This window comes from Sinohyriopsis cumingii, chromosome 15 (assembly GCF_028554795.1).
Source record: "Sinohyriopsis cumingii isolate HCF-2022 chromosome 15, ASM2855479v2, whole genome shotgun sequence".
NCBI lineage: Eukaryota > Metazoa > Mollusca > Bivalvia > Unionida > Unionidae > Sinohyriopsis > Sinohyriopsis cumingii.
This window is the reverse complement of record NC_142975.1, coordinates 39,091,492-39,118,377: the sequence shown is the minus strand read 5'-3', so window position 1 is coordinate 39,118,377 and position 26,886 is coordinate 39,091,492. Positions and strand designations below refer to the sequence as shown.

The following is a 26,886-nucleotide window of genomic DNA, read 5'->3' as shown; positions in this document are numbered from 1 at the left end:
TTTGTATTAAATTGTTATTCTTTTGAATTTCACCTTTGTGTTCTTAATAATTTAATTGTCGGTATTGCTGACTGGGGGCTCGGAGCTTTACCTCTCTCTATCACTAATTTCACTTCCTACAAAACTAGCCAGGGTGGGAATTCCACAGTAATTCAAATAAATATTGCGAGCATCCCACCCCAACGCATAACAGTGGGTCACATAGAACATCACAACGTGTCCGAACGGCACAGTGCAGTCTCTAGCTCTCTTGGGGACACCAACTTATTTTTGTTTATTTTTTTGTAACTTTTTTTTCTTTCGTGGTAGGCCCATAAATTTCCCATGTTAAATTCCCTTGTCGCCAGAGTGGCCCACGACCTTTTTGATTGGGGTTTTCATTGTCGCTATGGTGGCCCCTATTACTACTTACATTTTTTCAAAGCCACGCACAGAATAGGCAAGTCATGAAAACACGGGGGTAGTATCACGTGTGTCCAAACTTAGTATATTTGAACAGAAAGTTTTCGTGAGAACTGTCGCTTTTAAAATGGTAAGCACTGCAGTATTTCATTTTCGTCAGTCGGTCAAATTTGGTATGTGTTATGCACCGATATTGGTGACGGAAACCTTAGATGCGCAGAAAAGCAAGCCAAACCGACCTATATAAAAAAAAATTATTACAAAGTTCAACATTTGATGAAAAATTAGCTATTATTTTAAAGAGAAACAAAAATGAACAGAATGTAATGTGTTTACAACGTATCATTAATGGGGTGGGGGGATACAAAATAATTTAAAAACAGACTATAATCCCTGTAGTTTCTTGAGAAGCGGCAAGTTGACGTTGGATAGCTGACGATAAAGGATATATCAGTCAAGTTGCAAAATTAGAAGATGCAGCATTTTTCTAAGGTAAAGATTTCTGTCTTTAAATAATGTATTTATCTGTATGAGTCTACAAGGAAATATTAAATAGGTTTTCTGGGTTACAAGTTCGAGAAGTTCATTCAGTGGGCCTTCATGTTGACATTTATAAATCACATTTTCATATGCATTTAGAATATAAATGTGGGATATTTTTGTACACTTTATGAATATCACTTTCTTTTTAATTAAACGACGATCGTTCTTTCTTTATACAAATTGGAATTTCGAGATACACTCGCACACACCAAATAAAATCTCTTAAGCATTTGTAATTCCAAATTATTGTGCGAATTTGCTTAGAGCCAACGATTGTGTGTAATTTCCCTAGATAGATCACAACAATTAGAAATTCCATGTTGTTGCGCGAAATTTTCTCGAGAAATGGCCTATTCCAAGTTGTCGCCCATTATTGTCATTAGTTATCACACACACCGCAACCCACTCTTCGAGTGCCTGTGGACTTTGACCTGAATATAGGTGCGTGTTTTGGGTTTGTAGTGTGTGTATTGAATATGCACTCAATATAGCACGTTGAGAGCTGCTTAATGTCAGTATAATTAGTACATATATTTCTTTATAAACACCGAGAGTTAGAAGCATTCAAAAAAAAAAAAAAAAGAGCGTCAGTACAGTAACAGTATACTACAGGGTCTCGTTACAAAGAAAATTGTGAGTATCATTCATTGAATAGAGGACTGGGGTGGGTGGGGTCCAACCTGTATAACACAGGTTGGACTAGCAGCCCTCTTTTCATTGACGGATACTCTTAATTTTCTTTGTAACGAACCCTGTACTTTAACCCGGAACGTGATCATACATACGTTATAAGACCCCGACACTGATATTATTTTTGGGGGGGGTGGGGTCGAGGTCTTACTGCCTGTATAGACCATTCTTAATGAGATCCTCATCAATATTAATGTATCGCGAAAACGAGGCTAAGATAGGCAGATTGAGAAAAAAATATGGCGTCTGTTTGCCAGATATTTCTTTTACATTCGTTGAAATTCTTCCAAAATGTTGTTATCCACCTTCTCTGCAATTGGTTGTCTCCCTGCAGGTGGTTTTCTAGCTTTCCCTTCAGTTGTCCAAGTAAACGTTGATGGAATAGCATCTCGTTTTAAGCAACGTCTGTTGGGTGTCCATCAATTTAAGCCCTGTTGCTTAAAGTGGCTAGAACAGACAACTGTATTTGTGACAATCTTACAAAAGAAAAAATAAACCATGAGTTAATTGCAATAATTAGTTGTAAAAAAAACCCCAGGTATTTCAGCACAGGCCATTGAAATTATATCACTGTAAATAAAAATGCCAGAATATGAAGACAAAAGGGAGGGAAAAAATCACACACACACACACACACACACACATATATACGCTTCCCTTTGGAGGGGGATTCTCTGACATTAACTTACTACAATGATAGAATTTCAATGGCCTGTGATTTAAGTGTGCATTTTCCCTTACATTTACACACATCAATATGTTTTATCAACAGTTTCATTAATTCTTATCCACTCTCTCTCTCTTGTAATTTCATTCAACTTGTCAACCAGTATTGCTGCTTTTCTACAAATTAAAGTCATAATGTTTCAGTCGGACTTTGCTTATGCTGGTATCTTTCTTGTAATACATTCTAATTCTCACACAAGCAAATGGATGCATTTTTAAGTTCCTTTTGCTTACGTTTCAGTTGGCTAGACTGCGATGGAAGCTGGAAATGCAGAAATCTGATTATGTCACATGTTTCTGTAACAAAATGAATAAAATATATTAATATTGAAGAAAGTGTTTAGATAGCGTTGTTTGGTTCAAAATACTTGTCATCCTTTTAACCAATTTGCTGATATAAGTATGCACACAAAATATCTTTGGTTGTCATCTTTACCTTTGACGAGAAGACGATGTACATGTGTTGGAGCGGGGCATGCATTTGTGCTTATATATTACTAGCTAATAATTGCTCAATTGCTGGACACAGTAGATTTACATGAAGACTTGGCTTTTGAAAAAAATTCTTTGTACAAAATCACCAATTACAGTAATAGAACTAGTAATATATGATATTTTTGGGATGAACTAGCTACTTTCTAACCATGAAACTCGATTGGAAAAACTGATAAGGAAAAATTGTAAAAGGTTATTCATGTGGATGCAGTTCAAGAAGAAATGCCAATGAATGTTATGGTATGGAATGTTTACAGCTGACCATAATGTGTAAAATTTTCATGGAAGAGTAACCTATATTCATGATTAGTACAGTTGAATAGATTGATTGATTGTGTTTGAAACCTGATGATTGGATGCTTTGGTCTGGCATAGCTTTATTGACACCTGATGATTGGATGCTTTTGTCTGGTGTAGCTTTATTGACACCTGATGATTGGATGCCTTGGTCTGGCATAGCTTTATTGACACCTCATGACAGGAACATTTTTTAATTGGAATAAAAATGAGAATAAATTTGACCAGATTAATTTTATTCACAATTCATTTCTATTATTTGCAGATCTTCATATAAAGGAAAATGAGAGTTCTCCATCTTAGCTGTCGTCGAATTGGTCATTCTGTAAATGTAACTCGCCAAATCCAGTACAGGACAGTTGGGACAGCCCCAGACACTGTGGTGGATCCACGACCATTTCATGAGATCCCTAAAGAGGGTTACCCATTGATCGGAAACCTCCTCGGTGCCATGCGAAACACAAAGCGGTCATACTTATACTTTAAGGAGATGCATGAGAAGAATGGGCCCATCTTCCGCTCCAAAGTAGGGCCAATAGAAGCCATCTTTGTTCTTGATCCTGTAGGTGTGGAACAGGTGGGAACAGTTAGATTTTCATTACCAGTTTCTTTGGCCATAGTTTAATATCCTTACTCCTTCTTTTATCCCACTCAAATTATTTGTGGTTGTCATTAAAGTTAGCAACAATATCAGTTTTGATTCCGTTTTATTTTAAGTATGCCACCCCTACCACTGCTGCAACACATTGACAATGATGATGATGACAACAACCATCTTCATTACATCACCTCCATCTACAAGATAAATGCAAGAACAAAACAAAGATAAATAGATTTATTGCTGTGAAACTTTTGCATTTTCTCCAGGTTTTTCGAGCAGAGACAAAGTATCCGAAACGGTTTCAGGTAGACGTCTGGCAGCAAATGAGGAAGGAAATCAGGGAAAGAGATGGTCTTCTCACCTCGTTTGTATAATTTCTTACCTGATTATATACTGTATATAAAATCTTACCTGTATCACTACTTTTGATACATTAACTACCAATACTGCTGCTATTAATAACAATTATATTACTGGAACTGCCATTAATGCTGCTACTGCTAAAGTTACTACATGTACTATTACCACTGCTATTACTGCTTCAGCTACTACTGAGACTTGTTGTTTCCACTACGGACACTACTGCTGCTTCTGTTTTTACTGTTACAACTACTGCTATTTTTCTACTACCATTACTGTCACTAATGCTGCCACTACAACTGCTTTTTCTACTACTGTGTGCTTGTGTAATTTAGAATTTTAATGTAGCTTTAACTATTTGAGTCATATCACTATGATGTCTACAGGGGCATCATGCCGTAGACATGTAGCATCATGTCCCACTCAGTCACATTATCTTGACAACAGGTCGGCCAGTCCTAACACTAACTTCTTGATGCTGAGTCCCAAGTGAGGCAGCTGTTAGCATCATTTTTTATAAGTCTTTAGTACAACTCGGTTAGGGGTTTGAACACATGATCTCCACATCTGAGGTAGACACTCAAACAACTTAGGCCACCAGAGCGGTCATTTTTCTACTACTACAACTACTGCCTCAATTGTCTTTACTGTTAAACTGCTTGTTGTTTTTTTCCCTTCCATTACTGCTATTATTGCAGTTTCTATTATTACTGCTTTTGATGCTGCATGTAATTTTGTACAAGTCTCGACATTGTCTTTTCTGTCAAAAGTATATGGTATCAATGACAAGCACATGATAATAAGGAATCAAAAACGAGTTTTGTTTTAAGAAATGCCTAATTTTCATATTAGGGCAACAAACTATAGACAGAAACCTATGAAACCAAGGTTGTATGTTGGTGCAAAGATTTCTTTTAACAAATCAGTGTAGCATTCATTCTATCCCATACATATTTTATTCCACTGCATCCCCTCCAAGTCCACTTACATTGGACAATGAAATCGCAACATAAAACCCTGTTTATTGCTTTTCTCTTTCTTTTGAAACCAGGTCTGGGTTTTACAGACAGAATTCAAGTCTGGACTTGTACTTAAGTCTAGAATCATGTTATCTTTTTAGCTGAAATTACAAAATGTGACATAATATTGGACAATCAAATGTCTTCAGTCAAGATTTTAGATAAGAGTACATGGTGAAACTGTTGCTATGGACAGATTTAATAGGAAATGTTTGGGAATCAGAATGATCTTGAAATGCAAATATAGCTAAATTAGAGATCTAAATATTCTACACAGGCATTATAAATGATGATCAAAGATCTGAATATTCATGACATGTAAATATAGATAACCTAACAGCTTATCTTCTGAATATTCATGACATAAAAATATGGATAACCTAACAGCTTATCTTCTGAATATTCATGACATAAAAATATGGATAACCTAACAGCTTATCTTCTGAATATTCACGACAGCTAAATATAGATAACCTAACAGCTTATGCTAAATGCTGATTGAAGATCTAAATATTCTTCATGTGCACTTTTTGTTGTTTGCATTTGCATGATTTGGGAACTGTGTACTTTTAAGAGACACTTATTTACATACAAAACAATACAGGCATGAACACATATTTGTTTTAAAATTTGTTCTTAGGGAGGGCAGCGATTGGCTTTCACAGCGTCGAAAGGTTAACCAGACAATGCTAAACACAAAAGTAGTCAACTCCACAGTGAGTAGTATCGCAGAGGTTGTCGGGGATTTTCTTGACTACCTTTTGCATCTTCAGATAAACAACCATTCTGTTGCCCTCAATGAAGAAATATTCAAATGGTCTGTGGAAAGTAAGTACATGTAGAATCATTTATTTATTTGTTTAATCTTTTGCCCTCATTGATTTTATTTTATTTGGACTTGTGGTTAAAGATGAAATACTACTTGGTGGATTTTTATGAAACTTTGCACACACTTTTTACCTAAATGAAAATGGTGCCACTCCAACATCCATTATGGCCACCACAGTGGTCAGTAGTGACCATCTTGAAAATCTTGTCATGACTACAGTTCATGAATGGATGGTCATATCAGCATGGGGTTTTAGTAAAAGATTGCTTATGATATCTAGTTGGTCCCAAATGAAAATGGTGCCACTCCAACATCATGTATAGCCACCACAGTGACCAGTGGTGGCCATCTTGAAATTTTTGTCATCACTACATTTCATGAATGGATGGTCATATCAGCATTGGGTTTCAGTAAAAGATTGCTTATGATATCTAGTTGGTCCCAAATGAAAATGGTGTTGATCTGAATTTTTTTATATCCCTAATCCAGCAGAATGGATGGTTGTATTTAAGTGGGGCTTCACAGAGATACTTTTTTTCTATACCTATTGGTCATAAATGAAAATGGTGCCAATTTGATATCAAATATGACTGCCACAGTGGTTATCATGAAAATATATTAATATCACTGCTTCTTCATAATGGTGGTCATATCAGCATGCATATATATATATATATATATATATATATATATATATATATATATATATATATATATATATATATATATATATATATATATATATATATAATGATGCAAATACTAATAAGGTTTCAACAGATTTTAATTTGTAGCTAAAACCATGTCCTTATTGCAAATAATATTTTTACCCAGAGTGTTAGTAAAATACCATTGTATAAAACATCTGCAACCTTAATCAAAACAAGAACTAACAAAAATAAATTTATATTATTTATGGTTGGTAAGATTCCATATAGCCTATATCCAACATACTGATAAACAATGAAAAACAATGCAGGTTATGCATTGGAATGAATAAGAATACCTATTTTCGAAGGCACAGTTATGTGAATGGCAATGTTTCGCATCAAAGATGCTAGCACATGTATTGAGAATGTACAATGTTGAATTGAATGGGTATTTTAAGTAGAGAGTATATATATATATATATATATATATATATATATATATATATATATATATATATATATATATATATATATATATATATATCTTCAGAGAGAGAGAGTGCCTTCTTAAATTGCATAGAGATTATTATTAAGATTATTATTTAATTTCCATTTATTACAGTAGTTGTGCAAATTATCCATGAGCTTTTGTAAGCCTTCATTATTGCCTGAAAAAAATAAATTAATTGTCAAGAAACAACTACAGAAATAAAGACATTCAGATATCTCCCTTAGATTGTATTGATGTATCCAAATTATTATCAATAAATAATAAGAACACTTCACATTGTTTCAAACCTACTCCATACTCAAGAAGGCATTATGAATACCCCAATGTTAAACACATGATTTAACTGCACTGTACACAGAAGGAAGACCATTTAACAATTGTAATTTATACCTTATCTAAAAAACTTCAACCATTTCTGTAAACACTGTCAAATGTCTTTTTAGAATCAACAAAAACTGCATTGGCTTAAATACTTGTTAGTTAAACAATGTGAAACAAAAATAGCATAAATGGTCCCTACTATTTGTTGAATCCAAATTGTGCATCTGATAGTTTGTCATTGATTGTGACCATGCAGCTGATGATAAACTTCAATGTGCCATGGCTTGCGACACGATACTGTATCGCTGGAACTTGAAATTAGTATTTGCTTTCTAATGTTCAGTTTGTATATACTATATGCATTTGTATATAGGGGTTAATGTGTGCAGGCAAAGTAATTGGTGCTGTAATCCACTGGCTTAAGTTCAAAACTCAGTAGAGAACGAATTAAAAAAAATTCTAACCTGGATGATAATATTTATTTATATTTAAAAATTATGTTAATATTATCAAGCATTTTTCTATGTGATCCAAGGTTGGCACTTTCTGTACTGTTTGATGTATATTCCTAATTCTCTCTCTCTCTCTCTCTCTCTCTCTCTCCCTCTCTCTCTCATATAGTTAAAATTAAATATGCTGAAAGAATATTATCATAGAGGTTAGATAATTCTTCATTCTCACTCTGATGTGTCCTTAGATGAGAATTAATTACCGGTTGATGTGAAAGTTTGTCTTCTATGCATGAATTCCTATATCAGCAACTCAGTGGTATCTGTTTTGGGGATGTGTGCTTGGTGGAGGGGGTTATGTTGGTTGGTGCATGCAGGACAGGCCTTGGTCGCAATAACCCACCAACCCAGCTTCGAATCTCAGTAGAGTATGAAATAAAAATTCATTCTGTGTGTGTATGCAACAAACTTTTGAATGATCTTGACTTGTATATAGCCTAAAATAAAAATATTAGCTTAATAGAAATATCAGCCATTTTATTGTTTTCTTTGAGTGTAGCAATCGGGAATGTTTTGTATGACACGCGATTTGGCTGTTTTGGTGGGAATCCCAGTGTGGAGGGGAGAGATTTCGCTCATGCTGTGAAAATCATGATGCAAACCACAGAGGAACTTGTGGCATTCCCTGGTACACTTGCAAAAATCCTGTTCAAGAAAACCTGGGAAAAACACAGGGATGCTACAGCACTTCTGTTTAAAACAGGTAATGAAGTATTATTCTGCCACTGCAGGTCAACCTGCTTGTTTTTCTGTTGTATGTCTGTTTATCAGCCTCACTATATGTCTCTTTGCCTGCCCATCTGTCTGTCAGCTTAATCACTTGTCTACTGTATGCCTGTCTTTGGCCTTCATTTGAAAAAAATACTGGCAAACTAGGACAAAGCCACAATAGTCCTATTTGCAATGTGTTTTCGATTCAGTTTGATCACTCTCTATGTCATCTTAGCTAGCCAAGTTTCCGATATGTTAACCCTATCTACACCTTGGCAGATCGATAAGCTTCTTTAGTGCTTTGTCCTGGCAACATCTGTTGGATTTCATGAGTTGCCTTCCTTAGTATGTAATGCCAGTAAACCAATAGTGTAGTGAAAACTCTAGAAGACTTAAGCAGTCATCTTCTATACAGGTACAATGCATTATCCAATCAGTTAGCATCTCTACCTGTCCTTTCTAATCATGTTACCCTTGTTTATTTCAGCTTTCACTCCAGTTAGGCCATCTTATGTATGTCTGTGCACATTTAATGTGTGTATTGCTCTCGTGTATTTGCTTGTACAGAATAAAATTTAGAAATCCAATTGACGATCCAAAGTTTAAACTAAAAATATATGGAAATCTTTTGTATTTTAATAACTGGTCTGTTGTATGGTTTTATACCCCACCTACACATATATACAGACTAATTAACGGATGAATGAATTATTGTTTACCGCTGCAGCTAGAAAATACATTGATCAGACGATGGATAAGATAAAGTTAGAGAGAGATAGGGAAGTGGGGCAGAATACCAGCCTGCTTCAGCACTTGGTAACTCACTCAGACTGGGAGGAAGGGGCTATATACGCCAGTGTCACGGAGATGATGGTGGGAGGGGTGGACACGGTAAGTACAATAATTCCAGTGATATGGTCAGTACAACTAAGTATGTTGCAGCACGCAAAAAGGGTGGTCATTAAAATCCTTCAGGCAGATAAAGGTTTTTTAAAAAATGTCATGTCAAGTGTGTTGATGAAAGCGGGAGGGTGGTTGTGGGTGGACACAGTTAATGTAATCCTTCAGGAAGATAAAGGTTTTTTTAAAAATATCATGTCAAATGTGTTGATGAAAGTGGGAGGGTGGTTGTGACTTGACACGGTTAATGTAATCCTTCAGGCAGATAAAGTTTTTTTTAAAAATGTCATGTCAAGTCTGTTGATGAAGTGGGAGGGTGGTTGTGGGTGGAAACAGTTAATGTAATCCTTCAGGCAAATACATGTAAAGTGATTTTTTTAAATGTCATGTCAAGTGTGTTGATGAAAGCAGGAGGGTGGTTGTGGCTGGACACAGTTAATGTAATCCTTCAGGAAGATAAAGTTTTTTTTAAAAAATTCATGTCAAGTGTGTTGATGAAAGTGGGAGGGTGGTTTTGGCTGGACATGGATAATGTAATCCTTTGCATGTTCAATGTGTGCTGGGATATGGTCTTAAATGTCATATTCAGTGTTTGTTGATGGAAGTGGAATGGTTGGATACAGTCAGTTGGATAGTCATTTCAATCCTATTACTGGATAGCAGTTTTATGTGTTATATTTAATGTTTATTGATGATTTCAAGATGGGTGGTTTTATGTGTTATATTTCATGTTTATTGATGATGGCAAGGTGGGTGGTTTTATATGTTATATTTCATGTTTATTGATGATTTCAAGATGGGTGGTTTTATGTGTTATATTTAATGTGTGTTGATAATAGCAGGCTGGCAGGCTTTATGTGTTATATTTAATGTTTATTGATGATGACAAGATGGGTGGTTTTATGTGTTATATTTAATGTGTGTTGATAATAGCAGGCTGGCAGGCTTTATGTGTTATATTTAATGTTTATTGATGATGACAAGATGGGTGGTTTTATGTGTTATATTTAATGTGTGTTGAAAATAGCAGGCTGGCAGGCTTTATGTGTTATATTTAATGTTTATTGATGATGACAAGATGGGTGGTTTTATGTGTTATATTTAATGTGTGTTGATAATGGCAAGTTGGGTGGTTTTATGTGTTATATATAATGTGTGTTGATGATGGTAAGATTGGTGGTTTTATGTGTTATATTTAATGTTTGTTGATAATGGCAAGATTGGTGGTTTTATGTTGTATTTAATGTTTATTGATGATGGCCAGATGGGTGTTTTATGTGTTATATTTAATGTGTGTTGATAATGGCAGGATGACTGGCTTTATGTGTTATATTTATGTTTATTTATGATGGCAAAATGGGTGGTTTTATGTGTTATATTTAATGTTTATTGATTTCATGATGGGTGGTTTTATGTGTTCTATTTAATGTGTGTTGATAATGGCAGGATGACCAGATATTATTGTTGTATTTAATGTGTGTTTATAATGGCAGGATGTCCATCTTTAAGTGTTATATTTAATGTTTATTGATGATAGCAAGATGGGTGGTTTTATGTGTTATATTTAATGTGTGTTGATAATGGCAAGATGACCAGCTTTATGTGTTATATTTCATGTTTATTGATGATGGCAAGATTGGTGGTTTTATGTGTTATATTTAATGTGTGTTTATAATGGCAAGATGACCAGCTTTATGTGTTATATTTCATGTTTATTGATGATGGCAAGATGGGTGGTTTTATGTGTTATATTTAATGTGTGTTGATGATGGTAAGATTGGTGGTTTTCTGTGTTATATTTAATGTATGTTGATAATGGCGGGATGACCAGCTTTGTGTGTTGATAATAGCAAGATGGGTGGTTTTATGTGTTATATTTCATGTGTGTTGATAATGGCAGGAGGGGCAGTTTTCAAAGTTATTTTTAATTTGTGTTGGTCATTGCAGGAGGGGTAGTTTTAAGTATTATATTTCACATGTGTTGATGATGTTGATTATTGTTAATGTGTGTTGATGGTGGCAGGAGGGGCAGTTATAGTCAGTACAAATGTACCGCTGGATAAGTTTAGAGGATCATGTTGACATGTAATTATATGCAGCAGACTTAGGGAAAACAATATTTGAGAATGTAATGAAATGTTATGAGTGTCTAGATTTGGATATTATTTTGTAGACTGCCAATACGATCGTCTTTGCAGTGGACGTTCTGTCGAGAAACCAAGACGTTCAAGAGAAATTGCATGCAGAGCTCTTTGATGTTATTCGAGAGGATGAACCCACTGCTGCAGATTTCCAGAACACGCCTTACTTACGTGGAGTTGTCAAGGAAACTCTGAGGTCAGCTGGCAAATATGTTATTACTGGAATTTTGCTGTGAATGCACTCTCTCTCTCTCTCTCTCTCTCTCTGTGGACAATTTAAGTAAAATGGACATCTTATCAATCATTTCAGCGCATGCTAATTGTGTACCTCTGCAAACATTAAAACTCTTGATATCTTGATTGTACTCAGCTATAATAACTACAACTTTTCATTTATTTATGATGTTTATTATTATTATTTTGAGACTTTTTGGTTTACTGAGGCTTTTGTAGATGTGAAAAGAGTCCTTTTCTGAATGCTTATGTGATGAGACATACAGACAGATACATATAATGGAATTCTGAAAGCATCAGTATCTGTGTGTGTAAAAGTACACATAAATTAAGGAAGCTGTAAGTTTTTATTTTATTTTAAATGCATGCATCTAATGACAAATTGAAAAGGTCCCTTTCTAAGTGCTGATGTCATGAGAGAGAGAGATATATAATGCAGTTAAGAAAGCATCATGTCTGTGTGTAAAGGTGCACACAGTTAAGAAAGATGGTATTTATATTTTATTTTAAATACATGCCTTTAATGAAATGTTAGACGAACAATATGCATTCCTACCAAAAGTTGTATCCAGTCACATTAATAAATAGAATTTCTCCTCATAGAAATATTGTCCTCATCACAAGAAACATCTAAGAAATTAGGTATGGTTCTTTTACAAGGTTGCTGCAAGTCCACAGGAATTTTGAATGATGTTCACATACTACATATAAGTCATGATGTTCTTAGTTCAAGAGGATGGTTTGAAAAAGGCATGGAGCCTTGTCTGTTGTTTCTCACATATTTCTTTAATTATGTGGCTTGCTGTTAATGACTCCATTTTGTTGGGCCAGAACCAAATAACAGTCATCCTTAGCAATTTCAAAGTCTTTTAATCTCTTTTACAAGCTCTAAAATTTTAGAGTATGTCATATCACTGCCAGTATGTCATATCACTGCTGAAAACATGCATTCTCATCATAATAGGGGCCCCGAGTGGTCTAAAGCACTCACCGTTCCGGATCACTGCTATCTCACCTCTGTCTGCGTGGGTTCGAGTCCAAGGCTCGGCTAGTGTGGGTACGTGGGAGAGCCTGCCAGTAGCTTCTTGTGGGTCGGTGGTTCTTCCCTTCCTGGGTTTTCCAGGGTTCTTACTCCACTAGTTATACTGGCCGCCATGTATAGCCTATCTTGTGCTGAAAAATGGCGTTAAACCCTAGAACAACAACAACTCATCATAATATGCATCACTTTCATCATCAGCCTGATTGTTTTCATGAAACCAGGACACAAATTTGGAATAACGTGGCTCAGACATAGGTTGGGTCCGTGTGATATAGCATTGTCAAAGATCATAATGATTTCTCTTGTGCCAGCTTATATGTTTCTTTATATCATTTATCCACTTAATGAACATTTGTGTAGTCATCCGTGTTTTCTTGTTACTTCATGTGCCATTGGCAAGTTTGTAACAGTAATGTCCTTAAAGCAGCAGTATGTAATGATATTGAAAATTGTTTGAATAAGTCTAACTTTTAGAATCCTGCTTTGTTGATCTCCATCGGCAAAGCTTCAAAAGCAAGGCCACATGCCTAGTTAATAAAACCGGGACATTTAATGTAAACAAAACAAGTAAACAATGTTGTATTAATCCTGTACACAAATGAATAGCATTAATCACAATTAGATGATCAGCAGACAAAGTCTTCCTTATAAGGCTTAAATACAATCATTTGCTTGTTAATACATGTAATTAGCCTGAAAAGCTGGTTCTTTTGCATGGTGCAAAGACTTAAGATTAGCCCACTCTCATCTCTTATCTGTATCAGTGCATGTGTCAAGTGTTCATTTTAACCACACATGCCCTGGGGACATTTTCCAGATCATTGTTTCACAAATCAGACCACTACAGTACCATAATTAATCTGTTCCATCATATGTCAAAAAATCAGTAGTTAAATATATATCCAAGTTTCAACTTAGTTTCAGTTTTATGGTGTATTTTCGAGTGTAACTTGAATTTGAGATCAAACTTTGTTTGAGCATTCTAAGTTGAAGGCTTTCAGTTTAATAAGCTAGAAAATTAGAATATTAATCAAGGAAAATTTCAGGGTCATTAAACAAAATTCAGTCTTGAGAGGATTCTGGTATCCAAAGGATTCAGTTTTGAGGAGTTTCCCTGTAGTTGTGGGTTTTGTACTTTAAGATGAGGTCATGTTAGTAAACATGTCTACTGTTTTCAGAATAAAAGTTAACATTTTGAGGAGTTCAGGTCATGGGTTTCTGAAACTATCTTAATTTTTCATATAACGGATGATTAACTAAAAATTAATTAGAACTAACGTAAACATCAGTCTCAGAGGTGTCAAATAAGTTATGTAGATTTCAATTTATTTATTTCAGGTATTCATTGGATTTACAATGTGCTCAGACTTCAGCATTCAGTAGCTGTTTTTGAGTTATTATGAATTCATTTAAAGACAATTTTGGATTATATCATTGTGATACATAAAGACTATTGGCACATCAGCACAGCAGACAACTTCATTTGGAATACCATTTGAACTCGTATGGAATAATCTATAGTGTTGAACTTGTGCAAACGTTTTGGTTTTCATTCTTTATTGTTACTTATTTTTAGACCATGGAGTCATAAAACTGTATAAACATTATGCCTTTTGACAAACTTGGTTGGTCTGGGTCATAAGTACATCCACCACTCCCTCGATAACTCAGGCACAGTGGGGTCACAAACATAGACCGCACTATAAGATAGGGTGCAAGTTACCAAGGGACCTCTAAAAACGGGGGAAAAATCAGCTTAGACATCGAGAAAACCGGGGGAGGGGGGTGGTTAGGGAACTGGGCTGTTTAATAACTGAATCCTCATTTTACAATTGTGTCGATAATATTTGTTAATAACATGCTTTTTCTAATGAAATTGTTAGCTTTTCGGTATAAATAACATTTATTTTCAAAATGTCCAACATGTGAAAGATCATTCCAACTGGTTTCAACACCTATCACGTGTATGCAAAAACATCTGTGTAGTATGTCACTACTTTTTGTTTTGTTGATTAGTCTGGTTCCTGGAGTGTATTTAGTAGTATAATGCCAAGTCAGGAGTCAAAGTACAGTAGCAGGGAACTAGACTAACTGTTGATACACCACCAAACAAGATTCCTTTTTAAAAAATAAATTAGGGACATTTATTTTGTGAGACAATCGTCTACGTCAAAACTCAATTTTTGTATTGTTAAATTAGTACAGAATTGATGTTGTGATTTCATTGGAAGTAATAGTGAAACTTCTTATCGTCCTTGAGGATATATCTTAGTGCCATTTCAAGAATTCTCAGAAACTTGCTTGCCCATAATGGCTGTATCTGTGAAACCAAGCTCTTTATTTTATGAAGTATTCATTTCGCTTTGGTTACCTTGCTGTTGTTGATCACAGATACCAATGAGTCAGTTAATTTAAGGTAGTTTAGTTAAGTTACATGGACAATAACATTTATAACCATGTTCGATTGATCAACTGAAGCGAGTTCACTCGACATACAACCGGGGCCGCTAAAATTTAAGCATGTAGGATTTGCATGCCTTTTAACTTTTCTTTTGTTACACCTCCTTTATTTGATTCAAAAGACATAATTAATGTGATAATACAAAGGAGGCCATCTTTTATGTCAGTGGAACAATACAACAAATACTTCCACAAGGCAGTTATAAAAACACAGTCAGCACTTAATTAGGTTCTTAGAGAAATGCTTGCAGACATAGCTGTTATGACACATTTTCATGTTTAAATACACATTGTATTTATGATTTTTACACTTAAGAGGAACTAAAAGATAGAAATGACACAAAAAATTATTAAACTGGCATTTAATTATTAATGTAAGGCCTACACTAGGCGTACATGATATTTTCATTGATCAAAATTTCCTTGAATACCTTTAATTAAAAATGTAACCAATTATATGACTTTTATTAAAAGTTGATAATTTTAAAATGTTGATTAAAATTTCCAGGTCCTATCTACTGTTTTCAACCGTAAAATGAATGATATGTCAACATTTCACTTACAAATTTGGACAGCGATTTAAGAAATAGGTATCAGTTTTTGGAGGGTATTTTGTGGTATAAAAAAAGTGGGATCCACTCCAGACCCCACGTGATAAGCAGGTTTGCGAGTTATCAAGAGAGTGGTGTATATGTTTTTTGTGTACCTCTGTCAGTATTACAGTTTATGATGACTCGGTTAGACTCAGTTATAGCCAAGTGTTTATTATCAACATTATGACTCTTCAAAAACTTGAGTTGGTCTTAGTCATAAATACATATATGTTGTGTACCTCTATAAACATTACAACTCTTGATAACTTGGTTGTACCTATCCGTAAATTCACATTTATTGTATACCTCTGTAAACATTACAGCTCATGAAATATAGTTGTATCCAGTCACAACTACATGAAGTTTTGTGTAATTTTGTAAACATTACAACTTTTGATAATTTTGTTTTACTTTGTGATGACTATGTTTCTTTAGTACCTCTGTAAACATTTTAACTCTTGATATTTTTGTTGTATCCAGTATAAAATACACATGTATTGTGTTCATTTGTAAACATTACAACTCCTCATTACTTGATTAGACATAACTATAAGTCCATGTTGATTGTGTAACTATGTAATCATAACAGTGTTTAGCTTGTAATCGGCCACAGCTAAATCTTGTCTGTACATAGGTGTCTATAATCACAGAAACATGCTAATTTGGTCATGACTTTTCATTACTAGGTTGTATCCAGTAGCAAATACGGTGGGTCGAATACTGCAAGAAGAAACTGTGGTACTTGGCTACAGAATCCCCAAAGGGGTAAGGAAGTCACTATCCCATAATTTCCTGCCTCGTACACTTATCATTGAAAGGGTTTCTTGTGCTGGTCATTTATTTTGTTCAGATCCATAACTAGTTGCTCTAGGTCTCAAAGGAGTAAATAATTACCCTTGCCTTCATTTCTCTCTCTCTCTCTCTCTCACATTACATACAAACACGCACACACACACACACACACACACAAGTGAATTTGTCAGACATTCTTTTGAATGAATTTAGTCTCAAAGGTTTTGATGGATTGGCCTGAAATTTGTGCATTGTTATGGTCATCACTTAGATCCAAATCTAACAAATATATGTGTCCTCACGATTATTGATGTAGTTTTTGTCTTTTGTGGACTTGTAGCTGAATGCAGTTATACCATTTTCCATTCCTATGCATGCAAAAATAAATTAACCTTGGCAGCATTTAGGTCAGAGATCCATATCTCACGCCAAAAGATTTTAATGCTCATTATAGTGGGTTTGAAATTGACTATATCTTTGCTTACATCTTTGGACTTGGTGCGTATTATGGCCATTAGATGCTCACGTCAACAAATCACCATGTTCCCCAAAAGTTTCTAAAGATCTATTGCCTTTTGTGGCATGTATCTGACTGCATTGCATAACAAAATCTTGTTAATTTAGCTAGTGTTAAAGTTTTGATGGATGAAGCTTGGTATGTGTTATGCTTATTATCTGAGGTTGTGCATATCAACAAATCACTGTGCTTTGCTAGAGTTATTGCCCCTTTTATCTTGACTTAATCTTGTGAATACAATTACTCCTGCATTTTTAAGTGGATTGAAGTGAAACTCTAAATGTTGTGGCGTCATCAGAAGACATACTTCTTCAACTAACCAGTAATTTACAGCTATGACAGACTCTCATGACCACAGCTAGTCTTTTAGTTTTTGATACATTTCAATGATAATTTCAGCAGTGTTATATATGTGTAATTTATATTTGTTAGTTTTTATCGATGATTATAAGTTATAATTTATTTGCTCTTAACCTTGTCAACAATCAAGTTCACTGTCTACCTGACAAGAAATTCTTATTTTTGTTAACAAATACTACCTAGCTAATATTTTTATAGGAGTGTGGGTTTAATATTAGGATCAATATCAGTAGACCTAAATATATTTATTAGGTTCTGGGTCATGGTTACTGGAATTTCCCCATAAAAATACCTAGCCTACCTGATGTTTACCACAGTCTGTATTATAATTTTAGTAACAATGTTATTGAATGGAAAATTTCCATTAGGTCATTGTATTGTCAGAAAATGCAAATTGTGATAAAAAGTCGAGTAGAGGATTTTATAATCTAGTTTATCTAGAAATTACTTATTTGTACTGTAAGATCTTGAGCCAGAATCATTTGTATCATCTTCAGTATTTGATTCAGATGAAATTATATATTCATATTAATTTTTTCCTGGAAATAGAAAGTGCTAGTCTTTGGATAGAAACATTAACTGGGAATTCAGTGAATTCAGACAAGAACATCTTGGACTATCATCAAAAGACTTTTCGTACATCACCATGTCACAGGCCACAGCAGGCACATCAACACCTTCAGCATTGGATCCTATTTCGAACACCTCTGGAATTAAACCTTTATTCATCAGGACTGGTGATAGAACTAAATGGAATTTAATGTGCAAGACTGCAAATTCATTTTTAAATTTTAACTTTTTTATTCTTGGGAAATAACATATTTGTTGAATTTTACAAAACGTGTTGGTTTTTGCTATTTTCTACTACTTAGTTTAAGGCCATTATTATGAAGATGTTTGTAGTGGCCAATAATTGTGCTGTCATAATTTTTATAATAGTCGTTGCTCTTTAAAAAATTTTTTTACATTTGATTGCAATTAAGGTTCAGTAGACTAATCTCCACTATAGGAATAGGAAATGTATGTGGGTGGGGTGGTGGTTGTTTTAACAGCTTGTATTTTCCTTTATGGACTCAGAAATATTTTTCTTTCTTAACACTTCTTCATTTCTACTAGCACCACCACCAACTTTGAAAAACACTGCTGTAAGATAACAGTAATGGTAATTTCAATTATATTACCAAGAAGTAACAAAGTAACACAACAGTTCAGCATAAGTCCTATGTTGTTTTTTTTGTTGTCTGTAAATGACGGCAGTTAACAGGAATATAGCTTAAACAAATTGCAGAAATGCTTTCGGATTAAGCAATGTAAGCAATAACCTATCATGGAGACAATTGCAACTTATATGAATAGTGAAATAGCTTATATGTTTGTCTGAGGCTTTGCTGAGCCTGTTATGCACTGATTCCAAGATGCAGGTCCTCTTTCTCTGCTAAAATGTAGATTACCATTTGTTATGCACTCTGATTCCAAGATATAAGACCTCTGTCTCTGCTAGCACTAATATCAGAGTAAATTTTCCTATTTTTTTATTTTCTGAGCAACAAGTCATAAGAAAAATGAAACTCTTAAAACTAAAAGTTCATTTGTACAAGCCCTTCAGTGTCTAATTTAATAAGAATACCATTATTCTAGACAGAGTTGTAATTTTGGAAGGACTGCATTTTTCCATATTATGTTAATGGTACACTATGCAAATATTTTGGAGTAAGATCAGGTCTACCAGGTTTGAGTTCTTTACCCCATTTGCTGCAGTGTTGTTTTTCCTGTAGATGCAGATTGTCTTTCCACTGTATGCCATGGGACAGAATGAGAAAGTGTACACAGACCCACTCCGCTTTAAACCAGAGAGATGGTTCAGAGACCAAAGTGCCAAGAAATCCCATGATGCATTTGCTTTCTTACCCTTTGGGTTTGGCACCCGCATGTGTGTAGGTAAGTAAATTTTTGCAGTAGATATTCATCTGTCCCATTAATGATGGTTCATCATGATGGTCACAGTTGGGAACAGACTTAGATGAATTTCTTTTTGGGTGGATAGACTAAATTTGACCAAGAAACTGTTGAGGCAATATAATGTAAGACACAGAGATTTGAAGATTAACCAAGTTTATTTTTACCCACTGTGATATTGAGTTTACATGTTTACATACAGTTCTTACTTGCGTTCCATGAATACTATTTCCAAAACTCCTTGATCAACGGGAGAAGACAAGGGCTTACCCCAGAAATAAAATGGTATGTCTTATGCTATGACAGTAAATCCTGTATGATAGTCGACTGTTCCATCAAGCAGAGATGCAAACAAATGTCAGCATCCTTGTTGCAGTCTTGCAGCGGATGATTCTGTAAAGTGGCTACAAACACATGCTTTGTACTGGGTTCATATTACCATCAGATTCATTGAGGTCATGCATTATTAAAAATCAGTGATGGCAAAAAGCTGCACAATATGTGCTTATAACTTTGAATCAGACAAATGTGGTAAAAATTTCTTATTAATAAGAAAACTGAAAAAGCAAAATTAGAGTGCCTCTGACATCATAGAAAAAATAAGTTTCAGTGTTTATCTTGAAGAAATGTCTTGGCAAGATAATATGAATCTGATACAAAGTTCTTTTATTTGTAAACATTTCAGTTGAGAAATCTTGGAAATAAACTTGCAAAGCGTAAGTAAAAGCTTTTCATCTCAAAATCACTCCTGATGATAAAAAAAAATTCTTTAAGTCTGTCATACATTCATGAAATAGCCCCAAACACTTTGTGTGACAGAATTGGCCTACCTCCCCAAAAGAGAACATGAGTATGCCATATTTGGTCTACATCCTCAAAGAGAACTTTACATACCTGTGTCTGTCCCCAGTAACAGCCATCAGAATAATAGTAAAAAGTGGCGGGAGATTTTTCGTCTAATTTTACATTGTATTTCCATTCCTACGCATGCAAAAATGAATTATCCTTGGCAGCATTTAGGTCATTGGGATCCATATCTCACTCAAGAAGATTTTGACGCTCATTTTAGTGGGTTTGAAATTGACTATCTGTTTGCTTACATCTTTTGACATTTCTGTATGCGATACTTGTGATGAGGCCATACCCATAATGCACCCTAGTTGCAAGGGGTGCTGCGCAAGACTTAATCTCATTCTTCCATGATATATTTTGACCAGATCCAATTGATGGACCCGATTCAGAATGTTGGTTGAAAGGCAAGTCTTTAAACTTAAACCCCAATTTTTGGATGCATAATAACACCTGCATTGTGATTCACCCACCCAGGACAGGCATTCACAGCCTGTGGTACCAAACATGAACAACTGTCAGATTGTTGTGAATCATATATATTCATTGAGGAAATGGTACGATGTTCCTTGTTCACTTTGTTGTTAATTGGCTTAATTGGAACGAATCTGTTTATTATAATCTTGCTGAAAAGGAAACATGTTTCACACATAGCAGGAACAAAGGACGAGCATAACTTGCCAACTTTCATAATCTTCTACAAAAAATTAGTGACGGAATATGTGTTAGTAGATACGTACAATATCATCTTTACCACTAATAAAGTTGTCTTTGAAACATTGAAAAGGCCTGGATTAATGAAACTAGTAACTATAACGGAATAAGACAAACATTAAAAGTATTACAACACAGATTACGTTGTTTGTGAATTAAGCATGACACCTGTATGGGAATATATATCAGTTACTAAGAATGTCACTGAAGTGGTAATTATTTTCTTAATTAGTTTACCTATTACTATAACAGAAAGTGTGAAAGGTCTAGACATAATGAAGATGTGTTTATGTTAACTTTTTTCCAGGACGAAGAATTGCAGAACTAGAAATGCATACTTTTCTTGCAATGGTAAGATAACTGAATTTATTAAATGTGCATACAAACCAGTTGTGGTAAATAGGATTAAAGCGTTTGTTGCCATAAAAACAAATATATTGATAAAATTTGCACATTGTGCAAGTGCACAATGTTGACCAATTATCGGTAATTAAGTTGAATCAGAATTTGATGTAGCTATAAATGTACTTAATTTAATAAAATTCTACATAATGTTGCTCGAATATTTTGAATAATAGTTTTGTCCAAGACTAAAGTAGAGGGTTGAAGTCAATGGCATCTGATTTAAGAAGTCTTTTAACACATGTAAATTATATCCTGTAAAGTAAATATTATACTGCATCATAATTTGATAGCTGTTTAAATTTACTATTTTGCTTTTGTTTAAATTGTTCAAGTATGGCATTGATTGTTTCCATTTTGTAGTCTTTCTTCCATAATCATGTTGATGGTTTAGATGAATGAAATCCTTACTTTTGCCGATTCTCACCTTGATAGTGGGGTCATACAGAGCTCTTCCAATATATGGCCCTTCATTATATCACAATTCTGCATAATATGTGGTCACACACTCGGCTCCCTTTTTAAATTAAGAAGTAAATGTTTCCCGTATGAATTTATACTTCTGTAGCTATCCAGATTCATTATTGGTAAAACTTTGTCTCTAATTCTCTGATAGCTACTATGGTGCTAATGCATTAAGTTTTATTGCAGATGTATAAACGGTTCCAGACTGAGCTCATAAATGACAAACCGTTAGAGCTGACAACTCGGCTGGCTCTTGTACCAAACTCTCCAGTCCAGATCAGATTATTACCCAGAGCATCAGGACGAACTTAGGGACAAAAATAAGATTAGCGAAGTCTGTGATCATTAAGATGGTTGCGACTGTTTGTGTGCCATATTCATGCCATTACATGTTCTTGCTCATGTATGTATTATTTTGAAGTGCAGATTTTGACAGTTTTCATGTAGTGTAAGCCTTAATCTAATAGCTTTAAAATATCAAGTAATCAGACATTCCACACTGGACTGATATAGACAACAGCTGGTTTATGTTATACATTTACCAGGGTTTAAGTTCCATAGGAAAAATACTTTCAGGGCAGTCTTTTTTTTCTTTTTCTAACTGTACTGATGTCTTGTAATTAATACATAGTATAGACTGCCTTCTGTAGCTATTCTTCAGTAGCAAATAACATTACATCTACCTCCAAAACACAGCAATAAAGTGCAAGCTTGTTGTCTTACTTAGACGAAATTAGGGACAAAAATAAGATCGACCAAGTCTGTGATCATAAAGATAGCTGTGACTCTCCTATTTGTGTACCATACTAATACAGATGCATGTTCTTGGTCTTGTACTTTTGTGAAGTGCAGATTTTGACAATTTTTCTAAGTCTACATCCAAAGCACTGCAATGATGTCAGAGCTTTTTTCATACATGAGTAAAATGCTGACGGCTAAATTACAAAACATGGAATTGCCGATTGCATATGCAATTACTGTGGTCCACTCGACTTCCTTGTAGTTTCTAAACCCCTTGATTGATTGATGTCATAACTAAATTGAAGCATCATGAAGCTATGTCAATTCATTGCACAACATGCTTGCTTGCCCCCATGACCTTGGACTCAAGGTTACAGGTGTTGAAAATGTGCAATATGGGTTTAAGAATTTTCGTTTGTTTGCAAGTCCTAAACCCCTTCATGGATTTTCTTTATATATGGGATGAATATGGGTCTAAGACAATTCATTGTGAAAAGTGTACATGCCTCATTGACCTTGGTGTCAAAGTCAGTCATACCAAGTTTGTGCTAGATTTTTGTTAAAAATTTTGTTTGTTTATATTCCCTAAACCACATATATGATATTTTCATATTTGGGACAAATCCCTATGAAGCAAAATCAATTTACTCCGCTAAAGTTCACTTGCTCCTTTGACCTTAGGATCAATGTCACAGACATGGAGAATTCAAGTTAAGGCTTTTTCGGATGCTTGTATTTCTTAAACCTCTTGATGAATTTGGTTTCATCCCTGGGTTGAATCTTTTTGCAGCAAAGACAATTCATTCTTGCAAGCTTCTCTTTTGCCTTAAACCTTGGGGTTAAGTTAACAGTCATGAAAATGCTTATTAAGATTTTGGCTCGGGTTATTTAAAATATTACCTTATATATCGTAAATCCCATAATGGATTTTCTTCACTCTGAATAAATAATTATAAAGCAAAGACAACTCATTCTGCAACATACTTGTTAAATCTTTTTACTATGGGTTTGTTTTGGATTAGAGCTTTGATTGTTGGGTCAAAATGCAGGTCCCTCTTTTTCGTTCAGTTCATATTTTCTTTCTTGTTTTTGTTTTGAAAACTCAGGGACTAGATGAAAGAAAAGTATAACACTTGCTGTTTTGTAAATTCAGTAAAATATTTTAATGAAATGTCTTTTAAATGCTGCAAAAAATTATTTAAAATTCTCATTAAAAGTATGCGATTCAGGCTTTTTTATATTTACAGTACTTGTCAGAAATCAGAACAGTTATATGCTAATAAACAAATTAACTTGAAATTTAATAAAGTACAGATTACAGCTTTTTTAATAGACCTTTTCCCATTCTAGTATCCACAGAATTTTCACACCAATGGACAGTGTAGTGTAAGGGCAATATTTTAATATACCTTTTCCCATTCTAGTATCCACAGATCTTTCACACCAATGGACAGTGTTGTGTAAGGGCAATATTTTAATAGACCTTTTCCCATTCTAGTATCCACAGATCTTTCACACCAATGAACAGTGTAGTGTAAGGGCAATATGGTTACGACGTAATGTTTATTGGGAATAGTATGGTTAAGAAGTATGGAATATTGGACAATGTATTTATATAGTAAGGAATACCAGGTTATAGAGGAATAATGGTTATGAGGTAACAAATATAAGGATAATATGGTTATGAAATAATGCATATCAGAGGTAATATAGTTAGTATTTTTATGTTATGGTACTAGTGCAATTTGTCAAATAATAATGTTTAAAAAAAACAAAAGATATAATACCAATCATCATGTTGGTCTCTTTCATCTCACTGTCACACATTTGATAGGGAAGATCATAAGTAATATTAAAACAATGATGAAACACCCACCATTAATATTTAATAATCACTGTATTATACAGCTGTACTGTCATCAAGTTTAATGTGATTTAAATTTATTTAAAAAAATCCCAGTCCCTTGAGAAAAAATATCACATTCAGCTGCAACTGAGGCCGTAATACAGTGATGTTAAGAGTGTAATTCTTTTTTTAACTTAAAGAGTTCAAAATCAATAACTTGGCACTTCAAAATGCATTTTGCAACTAAAGGAAGGAACATGTTTTTATCTGTAAAAATGGGGAATTATTTGTGTAAAGTCATTTATGTCAATTGAATATCTTTGCTTCAGTTCAAAGCACCAGTTACATATGCTTAGTAACTCAACAATGTGACACCACGTACAGTGCACTTTTATCAATTCTAAAGCACAAAAAACCCAATGTAATGCACAAACATGACCATTTGAAATCAAACATTCAAATGGTTGTTCACAAAACAATAATCCAAATAGAACAATATACTGTTCATGAATCAGGTTTATTATGAATATATGTGTTAATTTTCTTTCATCATTGTAGATTACATTTTAGTTGTGTACAGTTAAAATTTGAGAAAATTTATTTTTTTAAATTGTTCATTGGAATTACAAAGTGCTCATTCATACGTCGGGTTTAATCAGTCTTTTGGGATTATTGTAAATTCATTTAAAAACATTCTGGATTATATCATTATTACACATGAAAATTGTTAGCACATTGTCACATTCCAGACTACTACTGGTACATTAACACAATCAAGGTTGGAATTCATTCGGAACACCGCTGGAATTCAAATGGAACACTCTATACTTTTGGATATAACTTTCAGGACTATTTTGGATTTAATTCACTATTATATGTTATTTCACTTTGTATTCTATGGAAGTAAATTATTTCTTGAACTTTACTAAATTTGTTGGTTTTTGCTCATTTCTGTTACTTAATTTAAGACCATATAGTCATAACAGGTTGTCACTCTGTCCAATCCAAACAGACAAGTACTGTTAATGATTCAGGTTATTATTACTGTCATGACAGCTACCGTTATACATGTACACAAAAAAGTGAAGTGAAAAGAGAAGTAACTTTGACAAGATACTTACAAGAACAGTAATGGAAAAGCAGACATCTATTGAGTTGATGGACGACCAGGATTTTTAAATAAGGAGTAATGGAAAGGCAAACATCTATCAAGTTGATGGACAACCAGGCTTTTAAGTACATAATGATGTTACGGCAGACATCCAGACCTGCCAACAGTGACGAGTCCGTCTCAGTAAGGCAGTTGATTTTTTTATGTAAGTTTTACCAGTTTCAGTAAGGTGTAACAAAATATCATAAACTGCTATTGTAAAGCTGGAAAACGTAATTAAAAATTCGGTATTCGGAACCAGCATCAACGATAAACATTATGTTCAACTGAAAAGTTTTAAAGTATGTGTAGACTTTATTTACAGTGCACAAATATTAGTTCCGAACCCTATGCAACTTAGTGGCTTGTTGCTGTCTCTCAACCTGACATAATTCCTGGAAATTCTTTTTCCATTTCACATGACGACAGCAATCATATTTCCCGCCACAAGTCATACTCAAATTGGCATGTGATGACCAATAAACATAATTGTGTTCCTTCCAGCTTTTGTTGACAACAATCTGAATATTACTTTTTATTTTTCTGTGTTGATTATTAACACTTTTCAAGAGGCTTATTTTCTCTTTCATCTTAAAGATGCATCGCTTGCTGGACACCATTTAAAAATTTTTTTTAATAGGATCAACAGTTTGATCAGGCAGATGCTTCGCTTGAACATATAGGTGCAGATTAAAGCATCTAATGTGCTACTGTAAAAACAGTCTGGTTCCCTGACCAATTTCACTACTTCTAATATGAAACCCAGATCCAAATCAAACACGGATGAACAAATTTTCTGTAGTTTTTGCTTTTATGCCCCAAGTCCATATTTTAAAGGTAATTTTTTTTAAGACTTATGACAAAATCGTAAGAGTTGGCAGGTCTGGACATAATCAATTTGGACAACCAGGGTTTTAAATATTGAGTAATGGAAAGGCAAACATCTAACAATCAGCTGATGGACAGCCACGGTTGTCCAACACATAAATGATTTTGATGCTTTCAAAACCCTTCATATTGCATAATAAATCTCCTTTCTTGGCCAAAAAACAAATAGTTA

At 34.3% G+C, this 26,886-nt stretch overlaps 1 protein-coding gene across 4 annotated transcripts; it reads left to right on the top strand.

Moving 5' to 3' along the window:
- The first annotated feature begins 1,310 nt into the window (after nt 1–1,310).
- On the top strand, nt 1,311–25,606 carry LOC149781649 (1,25-dihydroxyvitamin D(3) 24-hydroxylase, mitochondrial-like). 4 transcript variants are annotated; one of them, XM_089935718.1, is made up of 11 exons: nt 1,311–1,386; nt 3,419–3,730; nt 4,021–4,118; nt 5,774–5,961; nt 8,453–8,656; nt 9,392–9,555; nt 11,738–11,901; nt 16,721–16,799; nt 19,479–19,641; nt 21,530–21,573; nt 22,276–25,606. In XM_089935718.1, exons 2-11 carry the CDS (start codon nt 3,437–3,439, stop codon nt 22,399–22,401), a joined length of 1,524 nt encoding a protein of 507 aa, XP_089791844.1. In that variant the 5' UTR covers nt 1,311–1,386; nt 3,419–3,436; the 3' UTR covers nt 22,402–25,606. The 4 variants fall into 4 exon arrangements, with proteins under 4 accessions (XP_089791844.1, XP_089791843.1, XP_089791846.1 ...); XM_089935717.1 differs by having other exon boundaries at nt 1,349–1,456; XM_089935720.1 differs by lacking the exon at nt 1,311–1,386 and adding an exon at nt 1,388–1,408.
- The last annotated feature ends 1,280 nt before the right edge of the window (nt 25,607–26,886 follow it).